The sequence below is a fragment of the Thamnophis sirtalis genome, unplaced genomic scaffold (assembly GCF_051295495.1).
Source record: "Thamnophis sirtalis isolate CommonGarterSnake01/CBP01778 unplaced genomic scaffold, rThaSir2_p1.2 scaffold_1, whole genome shotgun sequence".
NCBI lineage: Eukaryota > Metazoa > Chordata > Lepidosauria > Squamata > Natricidae > Thamnophis > Thamnophis sirtalis.
In genome coordinates, this window is record NW_028261381.1 from 30552297 (window position 1) to 30579950 (window position 27654).

The window sequence follows — 27654 nt, forward strand, 5'->3', positions numbered from 1 at the left end:
CTGTGCATTTCAGCCAAAGTTCTTCCTACTTTTTTAATGTTATACAACACCGAGAGGCTTAAAGAGTTGAGTGGCCTTCTAAGTCGAATAAATTAATATTAAGATGAAAGGGATGGATGGTAACCAAAATAATACTATTCAACGTTCTAATCAGAAATGTTATTAGATTCAGAATCCTAATCTCATTGAAGTAGTATAAATTTAGCACACATACAGGTACTAAATCTAATTCCACCCTCAATGGTAGAAAACAAAGTGATATAGCAGAAAGACAAAAACAGCAGGGGTTTTATTTTAAAAAGGGAAACAAACAAGCTATCCAAAGAAAACAATAAAAATGGGAGTTTCGAACATGACAAAACCTGATTTAATGTTCTTGGGGAACAAACCAAAACACATGGGAATTCTGACATGACAATAAAAATAATGCGATGTGAGATTGTTCGTATAATAGCAGAGATACAGAGAGAAAAGGGTGTAGAATTCCAAAGAAAATGTGATTTTGTGATTAGTGAGCGCTAACTATCTCAAGATTAAATGATATACAGAGAAAGCCAGAAAGTCCTTATCTAAGAACCTGTCCATCCATTCTCCACCCACCCACCCTCAGCCTTTCATTTCGTCAATGGACTGAATTTCTTTTAGTGTTCAAACATGGCCTGAATGTCTTCCAGAGAAAACTGTCCAACCACATTTGTCTCATTAACTAGCCACGTGTGGCTTACAGCACCTTCTTATCCACATCTGTATGGAAGGAATTCCAGTTGAGTTCAGTGAAACTTCAAGGAAAGTAGATTTAATCTTACAGCCTTAGTTAAATCTCTCCAATCTCAAAGCCCTAAATAAGACTCACTCAAATGTGGCTCCTAATGTAGATTTAATATAGCTAACAGGGGATGTATCATACAATGATCTAGTGCAGCGATGACAAACCTTTTTTGGCTCATGTGCCATAAGTGGGAGGAGCGCAGGTGGGGTATATAATGTATGACCCCCACAATGCTCATGCGTGCATGACAGGCACGACCCTCCATTTTTTGCATGGTTTTTTCACCTCCCCAAGCTCCAGAGGCTTTATAGGAGCCTTGGGAGGGCAAAAACAGCCTCTCCTGTCCCCCCAGAGGCCCTCTGGAGGCTTCAGGAGCTTCCCTGAGGCCTCCAGAGCGCAAAAAACCAGCCCTATGGGCAAACCAGAAATTCAGGGAGTGACTTCCAGTTTGCTCATAGGGCTGATTTAAGTCCTTCGGAGCCTTCAGGGGCCTTCCGGAGGCTTTCCTGAAGGCTCCTGAGGACTAAAAACGGCCCTATGAGCAAATCAGAAGTGACTTTCGGTTTGTCCGTTGGGTCATTTTTCATCCTCAGGAGCCTTCAGGGAAGCCTCCAGAAGGCCCCTAAAGGCTCCGAAGGACTTAAACCGGCCCTATGAGCAAACTGGAAGTCACTCCCTGTTTGCCCATAAGGCTGTTTTTTTGCGCTCTGGAGGCTTCAGGGAAGCTTCTGAAGATGAAAGATGATTGTTAAAGCCTTTTTTGGAAACTTTTGGGGGGGAAGATTTCCTGATTACACGTTTTAAATGAAAAAATTGATAAAAGGTTTCATGAATTTGCCACAATTTCAAATCATCCTAAAGAAGATAGCCAGATACAAGCAACAAGCAACAGCTATGAAATCAGATGGACTGGAAATTAATTTGCTGTTAACAGATTTGAAAGAGAAGGAAGCTGATAGAGTTTGTGGAATAAAGCTACTACAGGCAACCAGAAAGACAACTGCCAATTTGTAGGAAAACTAACTGAACAAGTGTTATGGAGATATTTTCAATGGAAACCTACTTTTGTGAGACATGAGAAACAGTTCTTCAGAAAGGTCCCACTTATAATTTTAAAGAAAGTAAAAATGATAAACTGGAAGGATTTTTTTTTTTTTACCATTAAGAATCAGCCTATGGTATTTGATCCTAGATGGATCAGAGACAATGATTGCAGTGGGTTTACGGGAGATTAGAAACTGCTAGTGGATTTTCTGTGAGTTAAATACAATAATAGATAATTAACAAAGGGCTTCAAGGTTTAACTTTGTTCTAGGGATTACTTGTTAATTACTTTTCTATATAGTATGGTAGGTCAAATCAGTTGATTGATAATAGATTTCTACAATTGTGATACTTTTTATTGTTATGTAGTAATTTTGCAAATATAGAGGTAGAAGGTTATAAATTGTGAACTGGCTTTGCAAAGAGAGGAATAATTATTATTGATGAAACATATTTATCAGTATTCAACCAGGGGAGATATTTTATGTGCGTGTTTGACATTCTGTTTTATACACTTTTTGTTGTTGTTATCTACTCTTTTTTCCTTTAATATTGTATTTTAACTTTGGAAATAAATATGTATCAGGTAAAAATATCAGAGTTGCTCCCCTCATTAACTGATAGATATTTATTTTTTATCATCTATCAGGTGACCTTATTTGATTTTTTTTTCCCTGAGGAAAGGTTAATATTCTATTTTGCAGCAATATGCAGATCTTATTCCTGGAGCTACTGTTGGGACACTTCAGCATGATTCTGGAAATGTCCTCCAGTTGATTATAGATGCATACAAGGTATGTAAAATTAATAAGTGTTGCCTTAACGTGGGAAAATGAGTGGCATACAAATAAAATAAAATAATACTCTTAAGTAAAATTTCATACTTTTGTAATTCAATGTAAAGAAATTAATTTGGACATAGCATTCTTCTCTCTCTGAAATATTGGCTATGTCCAATGTTAGCAAATAAAAAGTCAGACAAAGTCATAGAAACGGTAAAATATAGATTACAAGCATAAATCACTATAGCTTGTTGCAGCGATCATGGTTTGAAAAAAAAGTCCTTTCTCAGCATAATATGTGATTTTAGCCAGAGGCTCCACTCATACAGTTTATTTACACAGCAATAAGTTTCTAATACTATTTCTATACTACACACTTCTCTTATGACTACATCAGCCTAGTCTTTAAAAAAATATGTTTTAGACCAGTCGGTTGAAAGCAGAAGAAAACAGATCCAGGCTGAATATTAGGAAGAATTTCCTGATGGTATGAACTGTGCAAAAATGTCAAATTTTAGAGGCTGGCTGAATTTTCTGCTTTTTGCTTTTTTTTTTTTTTTTTTTTTTGGATATATTGATCTGAGGGTGGTCTGGCAGTTTGTTGAACTTTTTTTGTTTTGTTTTTGGAGCTAGTGGTTTGGATGTGGTCTGGCCCTGAAACACTATCAACTACTTTACATTTTAGAAGATTTACTTCCAAAAAATTGTTGGACCATCCCTAGAACAAACAGATCAGCATGATCTGGAAGCAAAATAGAATCTCATCTTTCTCAAAACGCACGATCCAACATTTTACATCCCTACTATTAAGTAATAGAACAGACTATACCGAGCAAAAGTTGACTCTTAGTCTTACAGAGCTGAGCTGGGCCAAATTCAGTTAAATGAATTTATTTATTTAGTCTATTTATTTAGGCTAGTCTAATGAAGAGAAGGACCAGGGCAGACATGATAGCAATGTTCCAATATTTGAAGGGCTGGTACAGAGAGGAGGGGGTCAATCTATTTTCCAAAGCACCTGAAGGCCAGACAAGGAATAATGGATGGAAACTGAACAAGGACAGATTCAACCTGGAAATAAGGAGAATTTTTTTGACAGAACAATCAACCAATGGAACAGAAGTTGCCTTCAGAAGTTATGGGAGCTTCATCACTGGAAGCTTTCAAGAAGAGCCTGTCAGAAATGATGTAGGGCCATGATGGCGAACCTGTGGCACACGTGCTGGAAGTGGCACACGGAGCCATCTCTCCGGCCACACGTGCTATCGTCTGTTGCTCTTCTGGGTTCTGGTGCACCAACCAACTGGTCTTCACATGCGCAGGAGCGCCAGAAAACAGGAGAGCAGCTGCCCAGTGCGCATTTGCGTGCCGAGAAGATGATCTTCCAGTTTCTGGTATGTGCATGCGCACATGAAGACCAGCTGACCAGTGTGCATGCATGCACCAGTAAGCAGAAGATCCAGCATGCACATGCACAGCGGGTAGCTGTTCTTCTGGTTTCTGGCATGCACATGTGCACTTACCAGGTAGTCTTGCATGTGTACCATGCATGTGTACCAGAAACCAGAATATCAGATGGCCAGTGTGCATGCATGTGCCAGAAACCAGAAAACCAACTTCTTGGCACGTGCATGCGCACTGGACAGCTGCCCTTCTGTGCACGTTTCGGCACTTGGTGCTAAAAAGGTTCACCAACACTGATGTAGAGTCTACTGTTGGGGCAGTGGATTAGACTAGATAACCCACAAGGTCCCTTCCAACTGTCTTAATCTGTTAATTTTCATAGGCCAATTCTATGGCTATTGATAGCAAAAATTATCATCGTTTATACAGAGTTCTCCATCATTATGTGAAAGGGAGGAGAAGGAATGATTCATGAAGCCATAACCCGAGTTGACAAATCATTGTTAATACATCAGGCAGGCGTCCATTCTTAATGGACTAAGTAATTCCCATCCACTTCACCACATTTCATATTTTAAAGCTATTAAAAAAAAATTGTGACACTCTGCTGCCAATGTAACAGTAATGTCATGTTGTGCCTCATTTTCTAAAAATGCAATCACAATTGTCCTTTGCGCTCAGAAAAAGAATTCACTTAAAGTTCCTTAAGTGATTTGGGGTTTCCATTTTAAAATTGCTCCAATGATGGAAGCATTTTAAAATTGTGGCAGAAATTCAAGAGATTATTATTCACAGATGTGTTGACTTTTCAATATTCCACAGAAAATAAGCTCAAGGGGGAAGTCTGAATTGTCAAAATATTTGTTGTACAGTACTCTCATATTGCCTTCTAATCTGAGTCATAGATTTTACCACGCGTATAAGCACATGCCTTGAAAAATAAAAAAAAATGTAAAAAAAAAAACACTAATCAAATGTTTGATGTCTTTAAACTATTCAAAGTTTAGATCTAGGAAGGATGTTATCAGTTATACAATTATAAGGCATTACTTTTCCAATGACATGATGTCAACAATTGTGTTTTTAAGTCACTCAGGTCTGAGATAGAGCTGGAGGTGCTGGGAGACACAGATGGATTAAAACTTGATTTCACTGCCATCTGCAGCCAGGGCTCTGCCTTTCCACACCAGAAGAAATGCTCTCATATTAAAGTTGGAGAACAGGTAAGTAGATTATAATTTTATCAATGTTATTTCCTATTGCAAAGCCAATTACAGTTGGGATCCCTAAATGCGATTTGGCATAAACCTGTGACCTGATGAGTATTGGTAAACTACAACTCCCAGGATTCCTCTCAATTGGCTATCTTGAACAGGATTGCTAAGTGCCAAAATTCAATAACTTCTGGGGAACTACAAATTGCCTTTCATCCAATTGGCATAAATTAGTGGTCAAGAAGCATGGCAAATACTGAGATATTGAAATGCATTGTCATTCAAGCAAACCTTTGGTTGGCAAGCTTGGTGCTTCTTCTATGTCTTGCATTTTTCCTCCTAGAGCTCAAGTCAACATGTGTGATGCCCCTTTTCAGTGGTGGGTTCTGGATCCCATTGCAACCAGTACGGTTGCAACGGGGCCCAGAGTCCTCCACATGAATGCACACTGCATGCGCACACACACACTCATGTGTCTTACCTTCCAACGACGCCTCCTCAACACTGCAGCTGCTCAGTGGAGCTCGCACAGGTGCTGTATGCAGCGTGCGCGGCAGCGCCAAAGGCTTTAAAGGACAGGTAAGGAGCGAGGGCGGGCAGGTGGGCCCTCCAGAGCACCATACCGGAATGGTACCTGATGCTCCGGGCTGGCTCCGGTACGCCCGTACCGGGGCATACCGTCTGCAACCCACCACTGCTCCTTTTTCCCCTAAGAACATCAACTCTATAAGAAAGGATGAGCTAGGACACAGGTGATAAACTGGCCGCCATCATGTGACATATTGTGACTTTTTTCCGCTTTGTAGAGCTGGGCTGGGCATGGCCTGCATTTGATGCATCCGGCCCATGGGCCACCAGTTTGACACTGCTGGGCTAGGAGATAGTGACTAGTCCATAGTCAACTAACGGGCTTCAGTGGCGAAGAACAGATGAGAGTTTAGGTCTCCCCAGTCCTAATCTAGTGCCTTAACCATTATACCACATGGATCCTCCTTTATAAAGATCACATGGTTTGTAAAGAAGAGGGAGCAGGATAGATTAACTGCTAGTCAGCTGCTCCTTGCAAATCAGCTGGAACATCATGGTGGAGAACAGCCATTTTTCTTTGGACGGAAGGTTTATTTTTGTTGATTTGATTAGATTTAGGCATCACTAGACTCCAAGATAAATCTGAGCATCTCACAATTTAAATGAAATAACAAAGAAAATATACATCAAATACACAGAGTATAAATAAACAGCATAGCATGCCTGAATAATAGCCTATATACACTGAAACACATTTAACCAGCGCGGCAACATCCACCCTGCCTGGGACAACAGCCAAGTTTTCAAGGGCTTCTGAAATACTATCAGAGTGGGCTCCTTATGGATCTCTGTTGGATCTCATTTCGGAGGGCAGGCACCACAACAGAGAAGGCCTGGTTGCTAGGTCTTGACAGATAGCATTGTTTAATCAAGGAGACCAGAAGCTGCTCAATTCTACTAGCTCTCACAAGGCAGGCAGAAACCATGGGTTTAAAGCAGGGGTGGGCTTCAGACGGTTCAGACCAGTTCGGGCGAACTGGTAACTCTGACAATCAGGTGGGTCCACCCGCCTACCCTTGTACTTTACTTACCAATATCCTCTCAGCTGTTTAGTGTGGCAGAGCGGATTTCCGTGACCCCAAGCATTAACGTTGAAGGTAAGTTTTGGTATAACTGCACATATATGTGCAGCGTTAAAATACGCAATCACCAAACCAGTTGTTAAATCGGCAGGATCCCACCACTGGTTTAAAGGATCTCTTCCAAATTAATTTGATAAAAACCTATCAGCATGTTGCTTTCCCAACAGGGAACTGTTGAAAAGCATCCACTGTGAGATTTGGGGGTGGATTAAACAGGTGACCATGGCCTCAATGTTTTGCTTGACTTGGTGGTGCTCATGCGCCCAGAATCTTGAGGTGGGACTATTCTACCTTCATTCCTCTCTTCAAGAAATGTGGTTTCTTTGCATATGCAAAATCCACTTTTCTTGAGTAAAATGGAAATCCCCCAGTGCTGGGAAATGTAGGGGGGGGGGGGGGAGATGGTTTGCTTGTAGCTTTATGGACTGCTTCAAATTGAAGTTTCATTGAAGCAAATCAGGAATTCAGTTTGCCTACATTCAATTCACCTGCATTCAGGACTCTGGTAGCACTATTTTTTTACAGCCAACAAATTTTATGAAAAGGCATAAATTTTCATGGACTGCACTTCATCATATGCACAAGTCTCCTGTGTCAGATGATTCTGGGGAAACCTGTGGTTTATGTCCCTATATTCAAAACACTTATACTTCATATTTTATTCAGAAATATCCCAATGAAGGTACTGGTAAATCGGTCCCCAAATTGATCTCAACTCCTGGAGACACATCTATGTTATTTTGTTGGCAGCAATGTGTGAAGAGTTGCCTTCTTCCGGCTTTCAACTTCTCAGCTATGAGATTTTATGCTATAAAACAGTACGTCAAACATATCTATCCTATATTTCACAAATTGATGCAGTTAATATTTCCAAGTTAGCATTCGTTCCAATCTTTACTTTGTGCTTTGTATGCTAAAATGATGAAGCGCGTCATTCCCATGGATGGTTTTTCCTCTCTGTTCTTTAGGTCACTTTCAATGTGACTTTCAGTTTAAGCCCTTCAGCTTGTGGTGAAGGGAGAAGGAAAGTCCTAATCAAGGCCACTGGTCTTAACGAAGCATTGGAGATCGAGATCCAGCCCAAATGCAACTGCCATTGTCAGAAGGAAGCAGAGGTGAATAACTCCAAGTGCAACTACGGGAACGGTTCCTTCGAGTGTGGGGTGTGTGTGTGTAACCCCGGCTACATGGGTCCAGACTGTAAATGTAGCGAAAAAGATGCACTGAGTACAGGGTCCTGCAAAAGTCTTCCAGAACAGATCTTGTGCAGCGGAAGAGGCGACTGCTATTGTGGACAATGCATTTGCCACCTTTCAGCATATGGAAATATATATGGGCCATACTGTGAATGCGATGATTTCTCTTGTGGCAGATTTAGAGGGCTGGTCTGTGGAGGTAAGTCTGTGCTAAATTGTACTTTCCTTCTAACTACCTAATAAAGATACAGTTGTGAAGTTTCAAAAAGATGCCCTAAGTAAATTACGAGCCTTGAGATAAAGTTCAAAAGAAATCCAGTCATTTATTAGGAGCAACATTTTGGCATTTTCTTCTTCTGCGGAGCCAAATCTGATATTCGCTTAATGGCATCTGAACTTTACCTCTGTGTCTCCCCTCCCCTCTGTCTGTGTCATAAATCACATCCACCAATGAGGTGCTGCGGCAGGCTATGAACTTGTGCACCTCACACGCCAGTTGCAGAAATATGAGATCTGACTCTGGCCAAAGGTATGCATGGAATTCTCTTTCCTTTTCTATGTCAGCTTAAAAATAGTCATGGAAACGCTTTACAAGCTGACATCCGGCTCCACTCACTTCCTGAAAGCGACCTGTGTGAAACAAAAACAATTGGAGTACAAGTATATAATTTAGGGATGTGTCCCTCCCCCAAGTATTGAAAGTGTGTATATACCATATTTTTGGAGTATAAGACGCACCTTTCCCCCCAAAAAAAACAGAGGGTGAAAATCTGGGTGCATCTTATACACTAAATACAGCATTTTTGGCCTCCCAAAACCCTGCCCTCTTCGCAAAAATGGATGTGGAGAGGGTTTGGGAAGCTTGCAAAGTGCTCCTGGGGGCTGGGGAGGACAAAAACGAATGAAAATGGGCTGCTTTTTGCTCATTTTGGCCCTCCCCAGCCCCCAGGAGCACTCTACAAGCCCCCTAAAGGCTATGCATGCACCTTTTGGGGAAAAAAATGGGCCTGTTTTCACAAAAAAAATCAGGAGCACTTTTCAGGCCTCTCAAACTCTCTGAATGCAGAGGGTTTGGAAGGCCTGCAGAGTGCAAAAACTTTTTTAAAAAAATTACCTCTTCAAAATCTTGGTGCGTCTTATGCTCCGGTGCGTCTTATACTCTGAAAAATATGGTACGTATATATAGATAGTCCTGAACTTGCCACCACAATTGAGCCCGAAATGTTTCTGCTAAATGTGAGTCAGTTGCCAAGGGTCTGAATTTTGATCATATGACCATGGGGATGCTGCAACGGTCATGGGAAAAACAGTCATAAGTCACTTTTTCCAGTGCTGTTGTAAGACAGTCACTAAATGAACTGTTGTAAGTCGAGGACTACCTGCATTATGCAGAACAGAAGCACACAATCTTATGCAATTGTGTGCATCATGTATAAATGCATGTGGACATGATTTAATGGATTCTTTCAGAGAATGGGAATTCAGGTTTCTGAAAAACCTGATGATCAGAAAATACATCATTCACACCAATTTATATACATGGCTACACAGTTAACCTAATTTGATGTAAGTGTAACCCAATTTAACATAAATTTAAGTATCTCATCTGGACTCCTCCAGATGCAACAGATTTTCCCCCTCCTCATTTGAGGATTTCCATGCATAGATGGAAACTTGGGTTCTTCCACCATGAAGTCCACTACATAAAGATTAATTAAATCATTGTGTTAATAGGTGTATGTATTTGTGGAAGGACCACTATGAAATTTCTCATTGAATTTATTTTGAATTATAATACAATTTTTAAAAACTCAAGAAATATACTTCTTTATTTTGCTTTTAAACATGTCTAGTGGACCAGGAGTTCTTGTTTGGTTGTGAATAAGGTGTAGTAGTTGAAGATCTAAACCTTATAATATGCAATATGTTTTTCCACTTTTTTTAAAAAATACTTTTTTATTGAACAGTTTTTTCCAATTTTTTAACACAATTATCATCTTTGCAACATTTCCACATCGGTCTACCTCCATTATACCATTTTTATTCATGCATATGCAGTGGTGGGTTGCTAATTTTTTTTACTACCAGTTCAGGCATGCTCGTACGATGCCCCTGCACTTCTGCGGAACCTACCACAGTGCCTGCTTACCTTACCTGCCTGCCTGCCTATCATCTAATCCAGGGCTGTCAAACTCTTGGCCACACCCATACCCATTTAAACAAAGAGGAAAAAAGTCCTGATGTGTCATGTGACACTGCTGGGATGACAAGGGTTTGACAACTCTGATCTAATCTATATATCTATCATCTATATACTGTATCTTCTATCTATCTGTCTATCATCTCTTTCTATTTACCTACTACTGTCTACCTGATGAGATGTCTGTCATGCTTTCTACCAATAGTGGGGTTTGAAACTCAACAGCTGGCTCCCTGCTATGTGATTTTGTGTAGTCTTAACAAAGAACTTTAATATGTTTAATAAAGTTTCTTTCCAATTATATACTATAATGTCTTGACACAACATTCTAGAGAGGATTGCTGGCAATTTTCAAGAATTAGGAAGGAAAGGCAATGATGGAAGCATTTGAAGTGAGTTGCATTCCATTTTTTTTTTTAGGCAATGGGAACTGTGCCTGTGGTCAATGCAATTGCCACCATGGCTGGACAGGTGAATACTGTAACTGTACCACGGATACCAAGAGTTGCATTTCTAACAATGGTGTCATCTGCAGTGGGAGAGGCAAATGTGTGTGTGGAAAATGCGTATGCACAAATCCTGGGGTTTCAGGCAACGTCTGTGAAAAATACCCTACATATGATGATCTTTGCAACTCTAAATGGTAAGCTATTTCTTTGAGTATGGTTAGAAAAGTCTATTTTTTCCACATATCTGAATGTACAATAAGCTTTCAGAGGAACTGAATAGTCTTCAGTGTTTATATTGGTTATTGTATATTGTCTATTCCATTAAATCCTAATATATTTTGTATTCCTTTCATTATTCTATATGCTCTCTTATTTGTATATTTAGTATATTTGTGTTTATTTACATCTTTTTATGCTGAGGTTAATTTTAATTGTTTTCTACACCAGTCAGGGTGATTTGACCCTGAAAGGATACTGTAATCTATAATCTGAGAAATTCCAATAAAGTTGGTTAATAGTAGTGTAAATGTCCAACAATGCATGAATACTGTGTCAGGAAATGAGAAGTGGTGTAAAGCAGGAGGGGGTACAATCTACCTCCCAGTGGTTAAATTCAATATTTTTTTCTACTGGTTCTGTGGGCGTGGCCTGGTGGGCATGGCAGGGGAAGGATACTGCAAAATTACCATTCTCTCTCCACTCCTGGGGAAGGATACTGCAAAATCCCCATTCCCACCCCACTCTGGGGCCAGTCAGAGGTGGTATTTTCTGGTTCTCCAAACTACTCAAAATGTCTGCTACTGGTTCTCTGGAACCTGTCAGAACTTGCTGAATTTCACCCCTGCTACCTCCACAGGCCCATATATACCTATCAAAACCTTGGTTATACAGCAAGTAGAGACCTCTCAAATATTGCTACCAAACTGTAATTTTTAATCTTCCACTCTTTGAACTTCGGCTTTGACATGACGCTAATCATGTATAATTGTCAGCCTGAAAAATATGATTGGAGAACAGGGTGTTTTTACTTTTTTCTCATACTGGGATTGGCTTCCCCTCCCTTTGCAGACTTTCTAAAAAGAAACAATGCAACCCAAGAAGATCAGATTTTCCCTACCTGCTTTTTCCCCAGCAATAGGCAGGTGCCCAGCCACTTAATTCTGAGGACCCTTCAAAGTGTGTTGCGATGACAAATGGCTGCAGAAGAAGTCCAAAGCTTAGACCCAATTAGAAGCCACTACTCTGAGAGACAAGCGGCAGTAAAATAAATGGGGTATGGGCCAATCTGCTGTAGTCTGTGGCCCAAAGCCCCCTTCAGAAAGGCTCATTCAGTGTTACTTTGTCCCAGAGGTCTTTTATGATGAAGACCATGACATCGGCATAGGATATTTCAACCTTCCTCTTTAAGCAGCCCTACAGTATTTGCTTTCTTCAGTTACTCTTTAAAAACTTCATTTTATTATTGCTGTGAACTAGGAAAAGGGTTTGTATTTTCATTTTGTTTATGTTAGCAACTTGATTGCTAGTTACATCCATGATTCTAATTGTTATTACTGATTTGTTAGAATAGAATAACAGAGTTGGAAGGGACCTTGGAAATCTTCTAGTCCAACACCCTGCTTAGGCAGGAAACCCTACACCACTTCAGACAAATGGCTATCCAATCTCTTATTAAAAACTTCCAGTGTTGGAGCATTCACAACTTCTGGAGGCAAGTTGTTCTACTGATTAATTGTTCTAACTGTCAGGAAATTTATCCTTAGTTCTAGGTTGCTTCTCTCCTTGATTAGTTTCCACCCATTGCTTCTTGTTCTGCCCTCAGGTGCTTTGGAGAATAGCTCCCTCTTCTTTATGGCAACCCCTGAGATATTAGAACATTGCTATCATGTCTCCCCTAGTCCTTCTTTTCATTAAACTAGACATACCGTGTTCCTGCAACCGTTCTTCAGATGTTTCCCTTGATCTTTTTCCTCAAGGAAGTGTGAGGAACTGAACTAGGTCCTCCTTGAATCATTATTAGCTTTTTTATTCTCTGTGTACATTTTCAGGAAAGTTTGCGCTGCATTGTAGTGTATTTCCACTTTGCCAAAATCAGAATAATAATAAATCAGACTGGATTTATTAAACCTATCTGAACTTTACGTTCCCCATCTACAACCAAGCTGTCCCCCCCACCCCCAAACATCCGGAAGCACTGGGAGCATTTCCTGATACAATTTCAGATATTTATTTCTGTTCAAGCTGAGAGGAAGTTGCCCGGCAGCTGTTTTATAAATAAATGCAGTTTGTTAAATCAAAGCCACAGACGAATTCCAATTTTTACATCTTAACCATATTGCTAAGCACCGGCCAATGCTACTACTATACAATGTCGTATCTTGATTTGCAAAACAATAGCAATGGCAGACATCAGGATGATTTCCAGGCAAGGCACAATCAGCCAGGACTGTGAGGCACATTTGCTAGTTCAGCTGCTGATAGTTTATTTATTTATATATCACATTTAGAAACCTCCCATCTCCCTCACAGAGTGACTCTGGGTGGTATACATGTGAAACATGGTGTGGAAGTGAGAGATTGGGCTGCCCTCCTTGACCTCCAGCTGATATTACTGTTAGTCATAGCTGGGACTGGCTGTGGGAGAATAACTCTGGCCCACTTTCTGTTCTTTTTCTTATTATTTTTTTCAACCAGAAAGCTCAGGCTTGGCTCCAACCCCAGTTTGCTCATTAATTAAACTTTCTGACCAGCCTGTATGGGTGTTGGATCAATTCAGGGATTTTGATTACTGCTCAAATAATTCAGTTGATTTATATATCTAAAAATCATGTAGTGTACCAATCCATTAAAAAAAATACATCAATTTTAACTTCTAAGACAGTGATGGTTAACCTTTTTGGTACTGCATGTCCAAAGTGTGCGTGCCACAAATGCATGAGTGCATGCCCCATCCCCAAATGCAGTGTGAATGCCTCCCCTGCATGTGCCTCGCCTCCCATACATGCGTACATGTTCCCTGCACATGCGCCCTCTGCACATGCGCCTCACCCCCCCCCCCCAGTCCTCATTTTGGCTTCCAGGTTGGTGCAGGAGGTGTTGGGGGGGGGATCGTGATCTCCGCAGTTTTTCCCCAGTGCGCCCAGGCTTTCTCCTCCATTTCTGCCACAGAGAGGAACCTGTGAAGGATGGAACCTGCGGAGATTGGGGAAGGCACAGGCAGCAGGAATGCAGGAGAAAGCTAGGGCACACTGGGGTGGAACTGAGAAGATCGATGGAGACCCTCCCCTGCGCATGCATGACTGAGACCCAAAGACCATCTAGCTGATGGGAGGCGGCACGCACGTATGTGCAATGGTGCTGGCCAGGGGCGATGACTGGTGTGGTCTCAGAGCGGGCTCTGCATGCCATAGGTTCACCATCACAGTTCTAAGATATCAAGCTTCCTGTTTACTCTGCACCAAAGCCAAATGTGCTATGGTTATTGGAGTGTTTTTGTGTCACATTCTCATGACATTGTCCTCTTCTCATCCCCAGATCATACTGGAGAAGGTTAAATCATTTTAAGCTGTTCCATTTTTAAAATAGTCTTTCCCCTCTTCTACTGAATCTAAAAACAGTCTGGCATGCTTCCTTGGCCAATAACTTACTGACACAGCCATGACTAAGTTTTGGTATATAATTTTCTATTAAAGATTTAGACTTCAGTATTAAAAGCTAATACAAACTAAATTAAAGAAAAAACCAATAGTAAGAGAGAAAGAAAAGTGGAAGAAAAAATATGATAAAAAGAAAAGAAATATATAAAATGTGACTTAATTACAAGTATAGGCAAATTCAGTAACTTCATTCTCTGTAAGATTACTAATAGGTATTTCTTCATCCCATAGCCCATCGCTTATCTATAAAATAAATCCATAAAACATCAACTTTTGAATCCTGGTATCAGCAAAATGTCTGTAAAGAATTGACAAAACTTTGCAAACAGAGAAAGCCTTATTTTATCCTTTTCAAATAAACCAACTTTATATTCTTTCCTTTTACTTTTAACCGACGTCATCATCAGTTCATTCAAATATTGTGGTAGGATTTTATTTCTTTTCAATTCTTCATCCCATCACACAGACTTCTTCAAGGATTTAATAAGCCTCTTTCTAGATCCAATAAGAAAACATTTTCCAGGTCACCGTCCTTGTTTATCATTTGGATTCTTGCTTTCATTTTCAAAACTTCAGCCAATTTGTTTTGTATATCCAATAAAACATTATTTTCCAAATTGTTTTCTTGGCCTGTTATTTACAAGTCCACCTTCCGTACTTTCTCCATCTTGTCAAACAAAATTAACTCTACGTCTGTCACTCCTTCATTACCATCTTTTGGATATAATTTATCCATACAATCAGGTATCATTATTGACACTTTTGACACTGTGGTTACTAAATTGTGGCTCCTTCTTCAACAATCTCCTTTGACATTTTCAATGTTATGACGGTTCATATCATTTGGTAAATCCAAGCTAATCAACGCAAAGGAGGACTTGCATTTTTCTTCTTCTCTTAGAATCTCTACTCCCCTCCAGTGTCCAGTTTCTACAACCATAAAACTAGCTTGTCATTGTAATGAGCAAAGATAACTAAAATAATTCTGACTCCTGTTAAAAGCTATTTTTTAAAAAAATCTGGTGAACATCCAAAGAGAGATGCCACTAGAATTATTTTTTCCTTTCCTTTTCTGTGTAGTATATTCTAAATGCTGAGAATTATTTATTCATTACTGCAGGTCTTTCATAAGGTGCTTAAAAATGGCGACTGTGTATGTATTCTCTTTTGATTCTTAATGCAAAAGGAGATTGATAAATCATTGCACCATCTTTCTCAGGAGCTGTGTAGAATGCTATTTAGCTTCTGCTGATCTACTGCATCAGGAAGACTGCGCTGAAAAATGTAAATTGGTTGACGCAATGATCAGTCATGATGAAGGTCTGTACTTTAATTTATTGCTTGGCTATTATTAGTGGTAGCAATCGGTTTACTAGTTCTTGCTGCTTGCATGAGATAGGTGTGTGTGTGTGTGTGTGTGTGTGGTGTGCACATAGGATATGTGTGTTTAAATGCATATTTTCAATTGTCCCTCGTGGAACATTTTTCAATAGCATTAAGCTAAAGCTACTCAGGCTCAGGGCTCCGATGTTGCATTTGCTTGTCTGTTGATGTTCTTCTGTGATTTATTTGCAATTTATCACAATGGAAGTGAAGATGTAATGGCTACAATGCTGCCTACTCTCTTCAGTCTACGTAGAAAAGATCACAAGACTGACAACTGAGGTTTTTTTTAAAAAATTAATTATGTTGATAAGCTAAGATAGTGTCCTTCACATCTGACACAAAAGAGTAGGCATAGATATCCAAGGATCGACTGCATATTAAGTACAGTTGAATAGTTGAAAAGATAAGAGTCAGTAACTGTGTTCAGTATACATTTGCATGAAGTAGTTGCCGTACTCTTCCTAAGAATCAGTCTTGTCCTGTTTTCTTCCCCTATCTCTGTGCTATGAGCATCCTTGACTGTGAAGCTGTATTATTACTAAAGGGAGAAGTACACAGAAAACTCACTTCAACATGAAAGATGGGAAAGGAGCTATTACACCTACTCTTACTTGCTCTTCCTCCCTTCTCAATCTGTCTTTACTGACAGATTTTATTTCCACTTTCAAACATTAAATATTTCCTCTCAATGTGCCAGGTTGACCAGAAATTCAGCTGGGTATTAGTGAGAAAGAAAAAAGGAACACAGCAAATTTTCATTATTTGTTCTTTTGCTGAGATTTTAATGTATTTCCAAATATCCTAAACAGTTGAAACTCTCCCACAAAGGGAAAGTCAAAATCAGTACTGCAAATATGAGAAGAAAAAAATAAATGATACAAATTAAAAGAGGCACAGAATGAAATCAGAATACAGGACAACAGCAATTTGAAAGAATTTACACAGCAATGCTTGTTTGTTTAAAAGAATTTAGAGGAGTAAAGGAATCTGCATTTGATGCCCCCAAGACTCAATACCAAGCCAATGTCTCAAGGCTACCTATCCCATTGGCTCTAGAAAAAGTGCAGAGAAGATCAACCGGGATGATTAGGGGCAGTGGTGGGTTACTAACCAGTTTACTACCGGTTTGCCTGTGCTTGCGCCCATGAACAAACGCACTGCTTCTGCGCAGAAGCATCCGGGTGGGTGGGCAGAGCCTCCCGTCACTGCTACTACTGGTTCGGCTGAACCGGGCTGAACTGGAAGCAACTCACCTCTGATTAGGGGACTGGAGACTGAAAGATATGAAGAACGATTACAGGAACAGGGCATGGCTAGTCTAGTGAAGAGAAGGACCAGAGGAGACATGATAGCAATGTTCCAATATTTGAGGGGCTGCCACAAAGAGGAGGCAGTCAAACTATATTCCAAGGCACCCGAAGGCCAGAGAAGGAATAATGGATGGAAACTGAACAAGTAGAGATTCAATCTAGAAATAAGGAGGAACTTTCTGACAGTGAGAACAATCAACCAATGGAACAGAAGTTGCCTTCAGATGTTGAGGGTGCTTCATTGCTGGAAGCTTTCAAGAAGATATTTAACTGCCATTTGTCAGAAATGATGTAGGGTCTCTTGCTTGGGCAAGGGGGAGTTGGACTATGTGACCTACAAGGTCCCTTCCAACTCTGTTAATCTGTTAAAGGGCACCTAAAGGTTGTCTCAGAAGTTATTGTTGGCATCAGTGTTACATTTCTAGCAAGAGATTCCCAGATAGGAATGCATAGGAGATAAACCAGGGAGGGAAATTGACTAGCGAGCTATTGTTACACAAGGGGAAATATGAGAAGAGGATATAGATTTTTAATTCATGGAAGATATAAATACAGGAATTAGCCTTAATAATCTGAGCCTGCCAGTTGCTTTCACTTTCTGGTGTAATAAAAAAGATCCAATCCAATCATGTTGTGCTGAGTTTCTGGGAAGCCGTAGCTAAGTCAGCCTCCCCTCTGGGAAGATGGACATTGAAGCCTTATATAGGAAGACGTAAGCCACCCTATTTATCTGACCACACAGATTGAAAGATCTTCTCGGTTCCAATCCACGACAGATCGTTTTTTATAAAAAATGTAGTCTAGTCTGGTGCCAGCAGCCATAGCAGCCAGCCGTTCAGTAAATCTTAATCCAAACACACTGAACTGTTTTAATATCCGGAGGCTACTGTGTTTTATAGTGTACAAAAAGTTTCCAGTGATGTGTTCCACTATCGCTTAAGATTTAAGCTATCTACTGACAGCCTCCTTAAAAATAATGCTCCGTGATACCTGAAATAGTTGTATATAAAAAGATGTTTTACAATCTACATCTTTGTTATATTGTATACTAGCCGATAACCCTCTGTTGCCTGGATATTTATTTATGTATAGAGAGAAAATGTCCAGACCAAATGTAATTTCTAATGTTGGATTTTCCCTCTTACCAGAGGGAGCCCCCTTGTGGAGTACTGTGAAGCCGTTACAATGGCAACTCCAATGCGCTGTACAGCAGAATCCATTTTAAGGCACAACAGGCTGTATCTTAACAGAACACACACCGAGAGGGATGTTAGGGGTGTCTTACTCCCACAATATTTGTTTCCAGAGAGTAAGTCATCTGTGTATTAAGTTTGATCGAAATTGCTCAAGGCGTTTGAGAGTTATGCTGGAGCATACACACACACACATATAAATGCATCATATGCTGGCCACGGCCATGCCCAGTTTAGCGAAGGGGGGGGGAAATCCCGATACGTCCTATGACCCTGCCATGACGACGTGAGTTTGACACCCTTGGTATATAATATAATACCTCCAAATTAGATGTTTGTTCACTCTCTTGAGATCAATTATTTCCTATCCACTTTTTCAGAAACATATCCCGCTGGTTTTAAACTTTGAGAAAATGTCTGTATGGTTGATAACTTTGGTGAAAACTGATTCTGAAAAAATATATAATGTAGGTAGGCAATGGGAACAATGTCATATATTACAAAAATACAGATAAGCTATGGTGCAACATGAAACTTACAAATCACTTTGTTTAGAATGGGTCCCCTTGAAATCCCTTTTCTAACATGGCTATAGATTTCACAGAAACTTTGTTATTATTATTTTGAGTTATATTGATGGGACATGAGAAGTTTCTGGTAGTATTGGCCTAGGGGTCTACATTTTCAGATTCCATTCTTATTTATGTTGTCTGCGCCCTCATGCATATTTCACCTTTTTTAAGTCGCTTGAATAAACATCAAAAGGACTGTGTCTGAGGAAATTTAGGTGAAATCATTGATTACCAAACTGGAAATATCTTACATTTCTTTTATCTGTGTTACTTGAAGTGCATTCCTTATTCGTATCATTATTTCTTTTTAGTTAATAGGCATGTGTACATGATGCTATTTTTTTTTAATAGCAGCATTCTGTCAGCAATAAATGGCATTCCTCTTGAAAAGGTTTAATATTTTTGTAAGGGAATATCCTGTACTCTGAAACATCATCTAGCTATTCTACTAGTAGCAAAAAGATGAAGAGGATATGTTTACTCTAATGAAGATTACATGTAGTCCTCGACTTATGACCACAATTGAGCCCAAAATTTCTGTCACTAAGTGAGACATGGGGAGGTTGCAGTGTGAAAAATGGTCATGTCACTTTCTTTCAGTGGTGTTGTAGCGATAAACGGTCACTAAATGAACTACTGTAAGTCAAGGACTACCTGTATTATATTCCCGTGATAGCTTTTGCAGCTCCCTTAGAAGCATTTCCAATTTTATAAATTTCCCTTGACCAACTTGATGGTCAACACAGATTGGCAACACCTGGACCTTCTCATCTGATCACTGCAAAGAGTAACAAACAAAAAAAAGGAAGCTGTCCCCTCTAATAGTAGAACAATTATTTGCAAATCCATTTTAGTATATTTCCAGCTTTGTTTCTTAGTGCCTGTTAAAAATATACTGATATTAGAACTTCGTAATAACTGCCTGATATGTTTCTCTCTGAACGATAAAATGGGTTTTTCCTCATCCTCAGATATTACAGAAGATAAATGGGTTCGTTGTGTGTTACAAGGGAAAAATGAATCTGTTATCACATTTCTGATGACAACTAATGAACAGGGGAAAGTCATCATTCATAACATAAAGCAAAAAGGTAAGAGACATTTAGTCTTGGTAAGCTAAGGAATGTCGGTCTACATGAACCCTCTCAACATATATCCCAGGAGTGTGAAACTCAAGGCCCGGGGGCCGGATGCAGCCCATGGGGTACTTAGATCTGGCCCACGGGACCACTCTGGAAACAAGGACCAGCCTGTAGTGCTTCTGCCAGTGAAAATGGAGCTCCGTTTTCACAGACAGAGGGTTACAGGAGGCCATGGCGCCTGAAAACACAGCTCGGGAACCAGTTTTCACTGGCAGAACACTCGGGCCACCACAGGCACCCTGACATAAGTGGTGTTGAACTGGCCACGCCCATCCTAGCCGCACACACACACACACACCACACCCCTGAGGTCAAACACAACCCTCATGTGGCCCTCAATGAAATTGAGTTTGACACCCCTGATCTATCCATTTCTGGAAAGGGCTGTCTGGAAGGGATCTACGACAAAACACCGTGGCCAACACTCCACAGCCAACTCGATATGACAAATTCGCCGCGGCCAACTCACTGCAGCCAACTTGCTGCAGGACAACTTGCCATGGGAGTTATAAGAGTTATACTAATATTGAAGAAATGGGAATAGAGTCATTAAAGAAAGGATGCCAAAGGAGGGACAAAATGAAACGTGAATGACAAAAATTAAAATCAAATTTTAATTATTGTACATAAGTAAATTGGTTGAATTGTGCTGCAGCACGTTCTCCTGTGGAGAGTTGGCCATGGTAAGTTGTCTATGGCTGCAGCGAGACAGTGGTTAAGTGAATTTTGGCCCTTTTATGATCTTTCTTGCCACGGTTGTTAAGTGAATCACAACAGTTGCTAACACAACTGACTCACGTGACCCCAGAAAACTGCAACGGTTATAAATATGAGCCAGTTTCCAAGCATCTGAATTTTGATCACATGACCATGGAGATGTTGTACTGTTGACAAGTGTGAAAAGCGGTCATAAATAAGTCACTTTTTTCAGTACTGTTGTAACTTCAAACGATCATTAAATGAAAGGTTGTAAGTCGAGGACTATCCGCATGCCTTTCCTGGAAGTTTTTCTACAGAATATTAAGTCTATGTCCCAAGGTTTCTTTTAATACTGTTAAATGAATTTGGGTGCATAAAGTTCAAGAGTAATGAGCAAATTCCTTCTACAGTATCTTTCTGCTTATGGCTCCCAGATTCTAAGCCAAAATATTTTAATAAAATGAAGTGTAACAGGCAGCTTCCCTCCTAAAGTAGGCCTTTTCGTGTGGCTATTTATAAATATGGCAAGGAACATGCTAGCCAATGTTAAGGTATTTTTTGTTCAATCTTTCATTTGTTTTAGATCTCCCAAAGACTGACACACCTAGTTTTTATGTGTGAGTGGTTTACATATAGCTCATCTCTACCTACATGTATGAGGCAGCTATCATACATGCCAATGCTGTGGGTGTACAAAAGAACACATTGGGGTTGGAGCCATATTTAAACAAAACCTATACAAAACTGAAAAGTTCACAGCAACTTTCCAAATTTTGTTTTCCAACATTTCCAGGATTCTGATATTTATAGATGAAAGTAACATTGACCTACGGTGCAGGTTTCTTCCTTTTTTCCCATATTTAAAGCTATTTATTTATTTTCACTACTGTCGCTCTTTTTCCCTACAGATTATCCACAGCCGCCAAATATTACAATGATTATGTTGGGGGTTTCTACGGCAGTAGTCGTCACTGGGATTGTTTTACTTTCCATGTGGAAATTATTTATTTCATTTGAAGACCGTAAAGAAGTCGCTAAATTCGAAGCAGAGAGATCGAAGGCCAAGTGGCAAACGGTACGTTAAAAAAAAACAGGATTCAGGACAACATTATTGTAAATAGTAGCAAGATAAAAATTGCTACTGTAACCATAGTAGAGCCACTTTGGTGTAGTGGTAAAAGCTAGCCTAGGAGACTGTGTGTCATAGCCCCATTTAGGCATAAAGCTGGCTAGATGACTGTCCCTCAGCCCAACTTACCTCACAGTAATCCTACCCTTAAGACCAAAGCTAACCTGAACGCTAACCCTGACCCTAACTTTAATGTTGCTTTTTGGCTGTGACATCAGGGAAGTCAAAACCTAACCCTAACACTAACCCCAATTCTAACCCTAATGCCAACGCTATCCCTAAAGCCAATGCTAATGCTAACGCTAACAGTAACCCTACCTATAGTAGTCTGTTCTGACACCCCTCTGTACGCCGAGGCACTCCGAGACAAGATTACTGCTAGACAATTTATTCACAGTAAATTAACACACTGACAAGACTTTGGCAGCAATCCAGACTTCCAAGATAAGAAATACACACGAGAGCTTCTCCAGCATGGGTAAATTAGTTGAATCCTGCAAACAGCCTCCTCCCAAAGTCTCTCCTTATATACTCTCTTGGGAGGAGCCTCATTACAACCACCTGGGTCCAATTATCTTTTGTATTTGCATAGTTGCTGTTGTCGCTTATCTGCCCGCCTTTGCCTGGCGTCCAGGACCCTTAGCTCCTCCCCACTGCTCCAAGGCCTGACATCTTCACCACTGCTCCAGGGCCTGACGTCATGAGCACACTCCTTTTGGCTTTCACCGCTGCTCCATGCCTCAGGCACCTCCTGGTGACCAACCAGCCTCTCTGGTCCCTGCTCGGAGTCTGAACCCTGTCCAGTGTCCTCCACATCTTCCAGAGCCGACTCATAGGGCCCCTCGCTATCAGAGTCTGTTTGCAGCTCCAACAGCTCCTGCTGGGCCACAACAGTAATCCTAGCCCTAATACCGTGTTTCCCAAAAAATAAGACAGGGTCTTATTTTTTTTGACCCTGAAATTAGTGCTTAGCCTTATTTTTCGGGAGGTCTTATTATTTTTGAGGTGCAGGAGGTGGCAAGCATGGTCACCTTGTGGCTGCTGCTGTGTTGCAATATTTTTAGGAAGGGCTTATTTTCGAGGGAGGGCTTATTTTAGTGCATGCACTCAAAAGCCCAATTGGGCTTATTGTCCGGGGAGGTCTTATTTTCGGGAAAACAAGGTACCAACCTAACTTTTACCTAGTGCCAACCCAAAACCTGCCTCTAACCCAAATTCTAAACTTAATTCAAATCCTAACGTCAATGCCAAAACTAAGTCTGATGCCTATGCTAACCCTAAACTTAACCCTCACTCTATTCCTAACACTAATGTCAATGCCAACCATAACCCTGATGTTAAGCTTAATGTTGGCCTTTTGCTGTCACATCAAATTAGCCAAATTTAACATTGATTTTTGAGGCAGACTTCAAGAAACACTAACTGTAATCTTAATTCTAACCCTAATACCAATGCTAGGGGGGGGGGGAGAGAGAGAGAGACAGAGAGAGACAGAGATAGAGACAGAGACACAGACACAGACATTTCCCCTAGAAATGGATTTGTCCTCCTGGGAAGTTTTGAGTAGAAGATAGAAGGGAAGGGAAGAGGGGACAATGATTCCTTTATTGCAATAGGACTGGAATCAGAGGAAGAATTATCTGCCCCACTTCTTTCTTACCCCTGAATTTGTGTGTGCAAAACATCTGTTGTGCTTTGTGGCTAACAACGGGTAACCAGGGATTGCAAGCACAGTTCACTCTTCTTTAAGCCAGCAGAATTTTCTCCCAGTTCCATGCTGAATAGCAACTTTAGTGTTGCCACGTAGAAGAGCCCTTAGTATCCAATAGCCATTGATAAGACCTGTCCTCCGTGAATTTCTACAGTCTTTTAGAGTCAATCAGAATAGGGGCCATCACCATGTTTAGTACTAATCTAAAGTTTGCTTATGTACTATGCAAAGAACTTCCTTTGTCTGTTCTAAATCTCCTCCCTATCTGCTGTAATCACTGGCTATTGTTATGGCAAAGGATGTAAAACATCCCTGTGACCATTTTATGCCATGCGTGGTTTTATAAACCTAGAACCTGATCTCCAACACTCCATCAATCTTTTTCCAAGTCCAAGAGTCCCAGGTGATATAGTGCCTCCAGCTGGACAGATGCAAGAATGCATTGCGATCATTCCCAAGAAATTGAATCCTCAATACTTTGCTGTTATGTCTACTTTACACTTCGCAGCCATGTAAGATGCAATACTGTGATAAAACTGCCACATACACGGCAAAAGTCAGTCAGGTTAATGGAACCCAAACCTGACATAGATTGTTCCTATAAGATGAGCATTCATTTTGGATAAACAGTACCGGTAAAAAGTTGTTTTGGTAAATGTTTAGTACAAATGTATGCGGGTTTTGCCAACAAAGACCCCAACCACATACGAGAATACATTTCCCACATCTCCAGCTGCACAGCAGAAGGGGCTGTGATTAAAGAGCCCCCAGGAGCCCAAGGCCATTTTCCCTCCTCTTTAAGTGCTGCTCCACTGGCAGCTGCCACAAGTGCAGCCTATGTTTCCAGTTCTTTGGGGCAGGTTGGATTACAGGGTTTAGTGGCTGAGGTCTAGACAACAGATTTCCTGAAATTTTGCCAGCAACTTTGGCTGCCATATTCAGAGGCGAGGTGGTTTGCTACGCAGACCCCAGGCAACTAAGCAGGGACGGACTGGGCTTCTGTCTTTGTAGCCGGGTAACTTGACTTCCATTTCAGCTGAGCTGGTTCCTGAGGGAACTTCAGGAAATCTGTTACCTAGACCAGCAGCTCCCAACCTTTTGGGGACTAGAGACCGATTCCGCGGAGAGAGGTTTTTCCACGGATCAGAGGGAGTGTGATTATGTGTACTGCAAGCATTTTGCAGATGGGGCCTAGTTTCTGGCAAGCCGTGGGTTGGGAACCTCTGACCTAGACCACAAACACTAAACCCTGAAGTTCAACATTGTTAACAGATACTGGACAGGAAACTGCACCAGTTGCCTTTATTTGTTTTTATTGATAATGCTGAGTAGCTGATTCCCAGACAAGCTGGAAGCCGGGGACAGTGGGAAAGCTAGCTGGGCCATGACTCACAGGCTTACTTACCCAGGTAGGCAGATCAGGGCTGCTCAGTTGGGCCGCAGGGACCGCGGGGAAAGCCACAGAGACTGTGTGGTCAATGCAAGCGAGGAGCCACACAGTGTGCTATGCCAGGGAGCCGAAATGAGGAATGACTGAGCAGGGCGGAGTGGGTGGGCGGGTCATGAGGGAGCAGGCAGGCGAAGGGTCAACTAGATGTGGTATTTGCCAATTCTCCGAATTACTCAAAATTTCCACTACCGATTCGCCTGAACTGATCCGAACCAGCTGAATACTACCTCTGATCAGCACCCATTTTGCTCTTCATTGCAAACAGTTTTTAGTGTGAAGAGACTCGGATTATGATTTTACTGTTTAATTATTGTGACGGAATCCCAGAAATAAGAAAAGTCTAGCTATGTCCATATTACTGTTTGGTTTTAATAATTTTTAAATTGATATTGAGTAGTTTGAAGACTGTGAAAGGCTTTTTCTTAAAGCCACACTCATTCAGCAAATTATGAATCATACCCCCCCCCTGCAAATCGATTGATATATTAGGTTTGTTTAATTAACCCACAAAATCAGAGGTGAAATATTCTGTTACATATAGTGTTTTTCTTCTTTTCTAGGGAACAAACCCCCTCTACAGAGGCTCCACAACAACTTTTAAGAATGTAACATACAAGCAAAAGGAAAGGCAACGTGGCAGTCCTGCCAATGCATACTAATAATTCAAAATTATTGGAAAAAAACAGTTCTGGAAAACTTTTATTTTTTTTAAAAAAAAGGAAGTTTGCTCTGTTTTCTTCTAAATTTGTTTGGAGGGTTGTAGTAAAACCACTATGGTGGTATGGAAGTTTTAAGGTGAGAGCATATATGCTTTCAAAAGTGGGACTGTTTTGGAACCAGGCAGGGAGCTGAGCAGCAGTAGAGGAGATTAAATGACAAAGAACCATCTGGGCATGTAGGAATGCACCAATTAAGCATGACATGAAAATAATATCTGGTGCAATTTTGCAGTAATGAGATTTGGGGAATTGGTCTGAATGACCTTTCAAGAAACCCATTTCAAGTCTTCCTTCTGATCTCAAAGTAATTCAAGATGTTAGAACAAAGCATCTTCTCAAACTCTGCTAAGGAGTATAGTTCAGCCAGTTTTGTCAGTCCCAGTCAGCATTTTACTGCACGTTTAAGATATACCTTTGGAGTATTTGCACCTTAAATATTACTGGATAAAGAAACAGATTTCAGTTTTTAAAAGAAAGAAAACTTGGGAGAGAAAAGCGTTCCTGATTTATTAATAAAGTACCCAGCACTTACAGCTGTATTTTTAACCATGGTGCAATCTTAGGTATTCTGTTTGGAAGTCCCATGAAGTTAAATGAGAGAGTTTCCTATGAAATGTTTAGCCCTCTACACTAGAGTTTGATGGATTGAGGAGAGCCATGTTGTCTAAAGATGAATGAAGGTGATGATGAGGGATATGATGATGACCAGTAGTGGGACTCAACCGGTGTAAAAACCATTTCGCTGAGCACGCGCACAATGTGTTTGAAAACAGCTCTAAAATTTACCTTCCATTGCAGCCCCGGTGAGTAAAACAGCTGAGGTACAGCAATCCCCTCTGCAGTCCCTATCAGCTGGGCTTCAAACAAAGGAAATATAGGAGAGACTAGCACATTGGGGACAACTGCTCACTGGAACTACTGGTTCACCCGAACCGGTCCATATTGGCTGAATCCCACCCCTGATTATTGACTAAGAACATAATATGTATGGCCACTAGATTTTTTTCTATGGTAGCTTTCAGATTCTTCACCCATTTGATTTTTTGTATTGTGTCCAATGGCATCTCTTGGGTGAACCACCATTTTGCCCTCTAGGGCAACCAGAATACATACCATGTGCTTTCCAAATTACAATATATCTAATGAACCCAAACGTTGAGGACCTATGATTTAAGACAGTTGCTTTTCCCCCCAAATATGTAAATAAGATTTAATACAGTGGGTCTCAAAGATCTGTTATGCTGCAAATATGGTTTTTGATAATCAAATTTTAAAAGATTGTTTTAAAAAAAAAACAGAGTATGTGTGTTTTATCCTGAATATAAGTTGGATAATGGTGATGGGAGTTTTTATTATGAATGTACTGTGCATTTAAGACACTGGAAACATCTGTTGTTTTTACTGAAATGGTTTTGACCCAAGGCTGGACCTAAAATAAGGCCAAAACATTATCAGTACTGTAATATTATTATTACTCTTTGGAGTCCTTTGGCATTATTTTCTAATATGCAAATGGAACATTTTTTTTAAAAAGAAAGGAATGTTGTGTTACATTTTTAATACGTTGATATGTAAACTGATTTTTTAAATTGTTTTCACATAGATTCTGTGATATAAAATGGATAAGTAAAAGAAAGTCAAATATTTTTACTGAGATTGATTTTTACAAACCCTGAAATCTATAGTCTGGTCTACATTTTATCTGTGCATGTTATATGAACAAGCTGGTGTTATTAACTTGCAGGTAGTCCTTGACTTATGACCATTCATTTAGTGACCATTTGAAGCTACAATGGCACTGAAAAAAGTGCCTTATGGCTTGTCCTTGCACTTATGTCCAGTGCAATGGCTTCACGGTATTTGAGTGGTATTCAGTCACTTGGCAACTGGCATATATTTATGAGTGTTATGGGATCATGTGATCACTATTTGTGACCTTCCTAGCTGGTTTCCAACAAG

The 27654-nt window shown here is 40.4% G+C and overlaps 1 protein-coding gene across 2 annotated transcripts in view; it reads left to right on the top strand.

Annotated features, from left to right (window-relative positions):
• Positions 1 to 27341, top strand: part of ITGB6 (integrin subunit beta 6) — a 105750-nt gene extending 78409 nt beyond the window's left edge. For both annotated transcript variants that reach the window (XM_087709892.1, XM_014069748.2), the window contains 8 exons: positions 2518 to 2607; positions 5088 to 5222; positions 7852 to 8278; positions 10700 to 10922; positions 15604 to 15704; positions 19817 to 19936; positions 21595 to 21761; positions 25537 to 27341. In XM_087709892.1, coding sequence (XP_087566018.1) covers positions 2518 to 2607; positions 5088 to 5222; positions 7852 to 8278; positions 10700 to 10922; positions 15604 to 15704; positions 19817 to 19936; positions 21595 to 21761; positions 25537 to 25635 — 1362 coding nt within the window. In that variant the 3' untranslated portion in view covers positions 25636 to 27341. The remainder of the gene's footprint in view (positions 1 to 2517; positions 2608 to 5087; positions 5223 to 7851; positions 8279 to 10699; positions 10923 to 15603; positions 15705 to 19816; positions 19937 to 21594; positions 21762 to 25536) is intronic.
• The last annotated feature ends 313 nt before the right edge of the window (positions 27342 to 27654 follow it).